General features: G+C 37.0%; 2 protein-coding genes and 1 long non-coding RNA gene across 12 annotated transcripts; 2 read left to right on the top strand and 1 right to left on the bottom strand.

Moving 5' to 3' along the window:
• The first annotated feature begins 233 nt into the window (after positions 1–233).
• LOC133709781 (protein PAL OF QUIRKY) lies at positions 234–1,277 on the top strand. Its single transcript, XM_062135652.1, has 2 exons — positions 234–524; positions 613–1,277. Exons 1-2 carry the CDS (start codon positions 374–376, stop codon positions 1,068–1,070), a joined length of 609 nt encoding a protein of 202 aa, XP_061991636.1. The 5' UTR covers positions 234–373; the 3' UTR covers positions 1,071–1,277.
• Positions 1,278–1,907: 630 nt separating this feature from the next.
• On the bottom strand, positions 1,908–6,350 carry LOC133707995 (uncharacterized). Of its 10 annotated transcripts, none has more exons than XR_009845485.1 (7): positions 6,126–6,350; positions 5,315–5,394; positions 4,828–4,871; positions 4,692–4,748; positions 3,309–3,366; positions 2,571–2,663; positions 1,908–2,483 (listed from the first exon to the last, which is right to left on the bottom strand). XR_009845485.1 is itself a non-coding variant. In XM_062133447.1 (6 exons), the coding sequence occupies exons 5-6, from the start codon at positions 2,622–2,624 to the stop codon at positions 2,064–2,066; spliced, it is 474 nt and encodes a 157-aa protein (XP_061989431.1). In that variant the 5' UTR covers positions 2,625–2,663; positions 3,309–3,366; positions 4,692–4,748; positions 4,828–4,871; positions 6,126–6,350; the 3' UTR covers positions 1,908–2,063. The 10 variants fall into 10 exon arrangements, 4 of the variants coding, with proteins under 4 accessions (XP_061989431.1, XP_061989432.1, XP_061989434.1 ...); XR_009845484.1 differs by having other exon boundaries at positions 5,315–5,389; XR_009845483.1 differs by having other exon boundaries at positions 5,315–6,350.
• A 408-nt stretch (positions 6,351–6,758) lies between these two features.
• Positions 6,759–8,161, top strand: LOC133709782 (uncharacterized). The gene is made up of 2 exons (XR_009846377.1): positions 6,759–7,172; positions 7,814–8,161. It is a non-coding gene; the product is annotated as an uncharacterized LOC133709782 (long non-coding RNA).
• Positions 8,162–8,513: the final 352 nt, after the last annotated feature.

The following is an 8,513-nucleotide window of genomic DNA, read 5'->3' as shown; positions in this document are numbered from 1 at the left end:
TCATCACTGACTATGACACTGTTTGATTAGCACCAAATAATTTCTTGATGTGCACCAAAAAGATAAATTTGATGGCCGAGAGAAAATGGGAAAAAGAAAGTTACAGTGTGAGCTCGGCTTTAACTCCACAGGAATAGGAATCTGATCCACCTACGTAAGCTGACCAACCCCATTCCCCTTTCACTTTGTCTCTGCCACGTACCCCCTCTGCAAATCAAAATTCTATAAATAAGGTCCAAAGGGTTCCATACATAGGCTTGAACACACAACTCCAAGTCTAGTCTACAACCTCCCCAATCCTCCTCCTCTTCTCCAATCCCTAGTCCAGTAGTCCTCTCTCTCTTCTACTCAAACCCCTAAAGTTAAAGGCAGCATGGTCGGACCATCAGCTGACCCCACCAACACTCTCAAATTCCTCTGCAGCTACAGCGGCAAAATCCTCCCCCGTTACCCTGACGGCAAGCTCCGTTATCTCGGCGGCGAAACCCGCGTCCTTGCCGTCCACCGTTCCATTTCCTTCTCTGGTCAGTTCCACTTCCGCTACTGTCCTTTTTAGTTTGTTCGTAATCTGTTACATAGTAAGCTCATGAGGGTTTTTTTGGGTGATTACAGAGCTATTGCTGAAGCTGGGAGAGCTGTGCGGCACAACCGTCGGTCTCCGTTGCCAACTGCCAACCGAAGACCTCGACGCCCTTATCTCCGTCAAGTGCGACGAGGACCTCGCCAATCTCATCGAGGAGTACGACACAGCTGCGGCGGCCGCCACGCCGTTGAAGATCAGAGCCTTCCTTTCGCTCCCCGCCAACAAAATTCCGACGTCTCCTCCGTCATCCTCGGCGTCCTCCTCGAAATCCTCGTCTTCAAATCACAGTACTACATGTGCCTCCGGATCCACTCCCAGATTCTCGATGCCGTTGCCGGCGGAGCGTTGCCTCCGTCAAGTTTCGCATACGGCGCCGTTTCAGCGAGCTCCAGCAGCAGCTGGGAAAGATCCTCACTGTGCTAATTACCAAGCTCATGGAAACCCTAGCCGTCTCTACCTCGTCCACAACGGCAACCACTGGCAATAACACACCATGTGCATGGCAGTGATAAAACCTTTGATCTGAGAGACTAGTCGGACAGAACAAATCCTATATGCCGCATTTGAAAGAGAGATTAAATACCTAAAATCCAAAGAAAACAAAAATCAGAGTATATATTTATATGATGTAATCGTTCAGAAGGGTTGCTTATTTTGATCCGCGGCGATTAATGAATTTTCAGTACTTCTCCAATTTCCTCATTTTTTGTGATTTGGTGAGTGCTTTTTTATTTTTTTTCTCCTTCTCTTTCGTTTTTCTTCTGGTCCCAAAAATCCAGTATCCATTGTTTGTTATTGAACAACGGAATTTTCCGTCGCCGTTTCCCGGTCGTTCACTACAGGAGAAAACCCCTTTAGTGACAAACCTATTTTGTCTCCCATTCAAACAAATTTGTCACCCATTGGTATGGGTGACAAAATCATTTTGTCTCTAATTTTGTCTCTAATAGTGGGTGACAGATTCTTATTAGTGACAAAAGCTAAATTTTGTCACCCAAAAATAAAGGGGACAAAATATTTTTCGTCTCCTATACGCTTATATTTTGTCACCTAAAACATTTCACAATTGGGCAAAAATTCAATAAATGGCAGGTAATTTGAATAAGATGGCGGGATTGTCGGGAATGGGTGACAAACTGTTCGGTATGGGTGACAAACTTTGAATATTTTGAAATTAATTAAAATTTATTTTTATATTTAATTGATTATATATTATTGGTGACAAAATGTCGCCTTGACAACCATTCTTGGCGACATAATATCTAATTATCAATTTTATATAACAAATTCCAGCACTGAATAAAACTAAATAAAAATATATTTAATTGCATTGAATAAATGAAAGATAGTACATAACTGAGAAAGTGAAGTTTTGCGTTTCTACACTTCTACATAGACAGTAGCTAGCGAAATCAAGTTTTCTAGTTTTAATAATATAAAACTAAAGTTCCATCGGAAAACAACATTAAGGTCCTAATAGCTAGTCTGCACCCTCATCTTCATCCCCATAGATATTCACATCATCATCATCCCCATCATCATAATCATCATAATCATCATCATCACTGGAATGATGAATAGTATACCCTTCAACAGTAGCAAGTTGCTCTTCTATGTGATTGATATGCCTCAAAAGCTTTTCCACCGTGGCTGTCAGCTCAATTACCTTTTGTTCTGTCATAGAAGCATTTGCAGATTTATCACTCTCAGAATAATGGACGGGTTCCTTCCGTGGACCATAGCCCAGACCCCGAATGCCTCTACCCTTTGCAACCCCAACGCCATTTGCCAAGATATCCAACTGCATAGAAACGGGAACTTCTATTTCATCAAGTGAGGCAGCCCCAAGGATTTCAGCTAACTTCTCCTTTGTTTGATTCAATTCTGCTAACATTTTCTTCTACATAATTGAAGAAGAAAAAATTAACTAATTAAAAAGTGATAAAAATAAGATTACCTATTGAAAATCTTTATAACAAAAGCTAACCCCAGTTTGTTCAGCTGCTTCGTTGATCCACTGACCGTCATGATGTTGATGCATAGTGCTCCAATTCTCAACAAAAGACACATTTTTACCTTTCTGTTTGTGCTCAAAATAAAAAGTTATATGATCAGTATGCATATAGTACATGTTATAAATATTCAATTATAACTCAATACCTCAAACCTGCAGATTTATGCCAATAAAGACCATAAACACATGAGCAGATTAATAATTAAACAAAAATAAAAAGAATATACTATATGTGGAACTTTAGAGTATAACTGGACACCTTTTTTATGATACTAGAGCAATTTATGGGTTGAAGTCTGGAGATCTACAAACAAACCAAATCAAAAAAGGTGCATGGAATTATCGATTCCTTTATTTGTTTCAGAATTGAAAACCCAGTAGTCACCTCATAACCTTTTCCCATCCTTTTCTTAACCACTACTCCTTATTTGTGATATTTTTATCTATAGTCGCAAAAAGGGCAAGACAGTGACGTGTCTGTGCTTGCCTCTTGATCCATATTAGCAAAATAATCCTTATTCAACCAACAAATATGCAATTTAACAAACACTTTATATATCCAAAATCATATAATGTCTTTCCTTATTTTTCTATTATATACATGTCCATTACCATCGTGTTTCAAGAGTGGTCTTAGCTCGCATAAACCATAGAAAAATAAAAAAGGAGAGAGGAAGATATTAATAGACTACGTGGAACTTTAGAGCATACCTCGACACCTTTTGTGTAATACTAAAGCAACTTTGGATTGAAGTGAGCTCAACAAAACCTAAAAACAAATCAAGACAAAAGCAAAATAAAATTTCAGCTTATCAAGGCCAAAAGATATGGTCTGTAGAAAATTAGTAAAGATATAAGTGAGATGTGATTAAAGGTTGTTAACGCTTTCTCATACAACAAAAATAGATCAGATGCCAAAAGAAATGTGAAAATAGTATGTTCACTTGGGGCTAAGCAACAGCAAACCAATCATACACTTAAAATAAGTTAGAGGTATAAAAGAACTAACTTTGAACAATAAGATCAAAACACAACAACCCAAAAAAAAATGATTAAGAAACTAAGTATTTTGGAGCAATACATACAGGAAGAAATATATGAAATTGAAATAGATGGAGACAGCGACGATGGGAAATAAAGAGAGTAATAAGAACTGATCTTGAAAGAAAGATAACTATGTCAGTGTGGAAGTTCATGAGCAGTAGTTTAAATGAGTCTAATTGGTGCACTAATTGGATAGGAACAAAGAACAGCCCAAAGACTAGCTAGGTGACAAAAGGTAAATGAGATATGTTTGGTTATGAGAGAGAAACAAAGCTAGAGCTAAATGGGTTTCAACCATGATGACATTTACCTTGACAAGAGGCAGATTTTTTTGAGACAAGGATCGGGAAAAGGAGAAATGCTCATTTCCTTTACTAGTGAAAATTTGAAGAGATGACATAGCAAATAGGATAGAGAAAGGTCAGCATTACAAGTTCTTCTCAAGAAAAAGGACATTACAGGACTCTTCCTGATCATAGAGCAGCTTCTTTATAAACTACTAAGGACAATAACATTAATGAGCCTACATCTAACATATTATAAACAAAAGCAAAGACAAAGGCCATGTCAAAATGTATATGACATAAATACATGTAAATTCAAGATGCCTTCAACAGAGGAGCCAATACATGATCGAATATCTCGCAATGTGGCACAAGCACTGTCATCTCTGTAACTTCGTAGTTTGGAGCACAAGAGAGCACAAGAGTTTCAGAGGATCTACCTCATAACCCCAAGACCCCGAAAGAAATAAATAAGTACTAGAACTGTGGGGCATTTATTCTTGGGATGCATTTGTGCTTTCGTGTGTAGTTCATGGAAATTACCCTTGTATTATTATCCTGTCTTGATCATATTCTCTTTGAGGACATTAGTTGTAGTTAAATTAGCTTAAAAAGAAGAAGCTAGAAGAGAAAAGTCTACTAGGTCTTCGAAGGTTTCCAAGTTTAAAAGGAAAAACAAAAAGGTAATAGACAGGAAGAAAGCCACCGTTGGTTGATTGGCTTCGGTTAACCATTAAAAAAAAAACATATAAATTGGAAAACTTACTTGTTCTTCTCAATATCGATCAGTTGCATCACTCTTTTCAGCACTTTCAACAATCACCTACAGAAGTCAATGAATTTCAAAACAAAACTAAAGAGAAACATAGAGTAAAAACTGCAAAAGAAAAGAAGAATCATACTAGTATCCAATCCGGATAATGCTTTCTGATGCGATTCTGCTTCCCTTTTTCATGGAATATATAAAGACACAAACTGTAAACTTCAACATAGATTGAAAATAGTACGAGTGACAATTGAGACCATGAGAACAATTTTATGTTTCTGCTTAGCACAAAGTAATGCTTTGGATTTTCCATACAAAACTGTATCCTAGAACCCCATACCTCTCAATAACCTTTCCTCTGGTTATTAGAAGTCCAAGTAATATATATAAAGAACCACTTACAGTCACTTCCCTATATTAACAATTAGTTCCTGAAGCCATCACTACCCACCACATGAAATTCAAATATATTTAAACCTGGGCTCATCTCTCTACATAAAACTCAACCACCCCCAACAATTCCATCAAGACGTGCATATGTTAAATAAACAAGACGTGCCAATTTCAATTTGTTTTAGACAATCTATGGAGCATCAATATGTTTATACTCGAATAAAACATACATTCTGAAACGAAAAATGAATCGGTAAACTTCGGTCACATGTAGAAAATGAGGGGAGTGATCGCTTCCACTCGCTCTGCTCTACAATGAATTCAATCTAGAATTAATGATCATAGAAAATCTTACATTAACAATTCATGAACAATGTTTGGATGGTTGCTTAAAGAATCGTTCTTAGATTAATTTCAACTTCAACCATGCATGTTGCTTATAACAAGGAATGCATAATAACTGTAATTAAGTTTTACCCATTTACCCAAGATAACAGGAAAATATAGAAGCAAAACCTGCAGGCCACACTCATAAGTCTGTCCATGTCGTCTAGACATTACTCGTTAACATGTTAGACCGATCGAGCTAATGAAAGCAACTAGGTTGAAAACTTGATTCGACCGGACTACTAAAAAACAATATCTTCAAGATCACGCTAGTCATAAGTTAGAATTGGAAACCAATAAACAAGCTAGTCACCCTACAAGTTAACTGGTAAAAAGGTTGAACTATAACTATAAAGACTTTGCATAACGGGTAATATTCTAAATGGGTGAGAAAACAAAAACAAAAACTCAATTAATATAAAACCAAAATCGGAGAGATGATATCTCAAAAATTAACAACACTGAAATTGAAAAGTCAACAGCAATCAAGAATTCATATCTCAAACAATTATCCATTGTTTTCTTACCAGTATAAGAACCCATCGTCTCAACTGGTATATTGTAATCAAAACACAATTACAATTGAAAATTGAGAATACCCATTGAAAAAAATCAAATTATAAAAAGAAAAGAAGAGAAAAATTAAAACTTTACCTGATCGATCGAAAACCCAAGATGAAGGAGTTTGGTGCTGGTGATTTAGGATGATTTTGAGACTGGGCTGCTGGGGTAGAGAAGTGGAAAGAAGAGATTAGAGAGATGATGATGTAGTAGTTTGAGGTTTGAGGAGATGAAGTAGTTGTCGATCGAAGGTGGAGTTCATGTTGCTGGCAGTTTGAGGTTCGAGGCTGTGTAAGTTTGGGAAACTATGAATTTCGCTGTGGATAGGATGAAAGGAGGAAAAAAAAAAAAAGAAGGTATTTATAGGTCTATAGGTCATCCTCTTTTTCTTAATACTACACTGTTTTGGAGATTTGAAGCCTTAGTGTTTTTACCTCTCAATTAAAATTTTGATTTCCCGCTGGCGGAATGAAGGCCAACTGCCTAAATTATAAAAAGAATAGGAGGCAAAATTATATTTTGTCTCTAATAAAAAGTTGAGACAAAAAGATTTTGTCTCCTCTCTCTATTATTTTGTCACGCAAACATTAATGCAAATTTAATTTAAAATGACAATTTATAGGTGACAAATTAAAAAATTGTGTCACCCATGATAGTTATTAGTGACGCAAATGACTTGTGTCACCTATACTTTTGTCTCTAAAGGGGTTTTCCCTTGCAGTGGTTAGATAGAGAGTCCGTTAAGGCCGTAGTCTGTTGTGCATTGTAATTTGTGCTGAATACAGCTGGTGGCTGTTTGCTTTGTGTCAGATCACCTGTATATATTTGCCACGTAGTGTTTCGTGTCACCGCTTAGACGTACTGTGTCTCTGTGATGTGTCACTGTATTATGGGGGCCGAGCATGCACAGCCTAATCTGATCCTCATCTTTTTCCGGTCTTTTCGTCGGTCTGAATCCTACAATTTCAGTCTTTGTTGTTTTCTCTATGTTTACATGCTTATCTTAATCAGTTTTTTTATTTATTTGTACATTGGCACTGCTTGCAGGTTTATGACGAAGGCACTAAAATGAGATTACAAGCAAGCAGGGTGATGATTGGGAAGATAAATAGCTAGCTTTCGACTCATTTGGGAGCAGTAGTAAGTTCTATACTTGACCTTTTCTGTTCTTCGATCATGTTTCAGTGATTCTCGGATGATTAAGCAAACTCAATTTTATTTTGGGTTAGTGTTATGTACTTCTATCATAGTACGTACGTAGCATAAGCATGCAAAGCATTAGTGCTACCGAAACTTCATCATATTCAGTGCTATTTATAATGACACAAAGCATGAGTCTATTTTTGCTACGTGCTACTTGAGTAATTGAGATTGAAGAGTACTACAGCTTGGAGTGATCGAGGAGGAGGGTGTCACTCTAACCCTAGGGCCTAATAAGACGTTCTTGACACAATGGTCTTGCCCACTCGACTTAACCTCTCCAGACGCATCAACATGAGTCGATTTTTGATGTGCAGCTCTTGGTACATTGTTGCCATGAGTAAAACATGGGAACGCTAGGATTTTTAACCTAATTCAAGCAAGCTTAGTTACCTCCATATTTGACAATTAAAAATCAAGATATTCTTAGTGTCCAATATTATTATTATTTCTTTTTTCAAAAACAGTTGTGGTGTGATATTTTATTCTTATGATATCACAGTTATGGGCCATGAGGGACCATAACTAACTAGTGATGCTGATGCATGTACATATGATGGTTTGTTTGCTATTTTGACCAGATTCGATCAAGGATTGGCTGCTGGGGACGATAAGAAGGTAGAATTACTGGTTATTTCGATCGTATCATACTCAAACATCCGTATAATTCCAAAAAGCATAACAATCGCAATAGAGAAATTCTTGGAAGCAATTTGGGGACCATTTGGGTGTCAAATTAATTATCAATGACAAATAGACAAGGAGGTTCTCATCAATCAATGAATTGAATGCCAAAACAAATTTGATTAACATACATGGGATGGGAGCTAGATCGAAGTGAGCCCTAATAAAATGAGGAATATCTGTATGGATCCCATTCCCATAATATATTATATATGTACGACAGCTGGTAATTAATGGTATTGGTGCATGAAGGCGCACGTATATTTAAATTAATCTAATCAAACACAAATTAAAATCAATGTCAGTGAACACAGATGTTAGATAAAGAACCTCAGAGTGATTTTTGAGTCCACTCATGTAGCATTCAAAAGGCAGGTGACGATGAGATTCCCTTGGCCCCTCTTTTATTTATTAGTTTAGAAGTAATAATATGCGGAAAAAGTCGAGTGATTTGAGATTTGATTCCCAGTGAAGGAGATATCTAAATCTTGCTTCTGGGTACGTGACAGATTAATTAAGGGAGTTGTTTTTAAGGTTCTGATGCTTCTAGACTTTGCTAGCGAGCCTATGCCCTACCATGTGTGATCGCATTAGCTT

The sequence above is a fragment of the Rosa rugosa genome, chromosome 5 (genome assembly GCF_958449725.1).
Source record: "Rosa rugosa chromosome 5, drRosRugo1.1, whole genome shotgun sequence".
In the NCBI taxonomy this organism is placed as follows: domain Eukaryota; kingdom Viridiplantae; phylum Streptophyta; class Magnoliopsida; order Rosales; family Rosaceae; genus Rosa; species Rosa rugosa.
The sequence above is the reverse complement of the archived record's forward strand: the minus strand, read 5'-3'. Positions and strand labels throughout refer to the sequence as shown.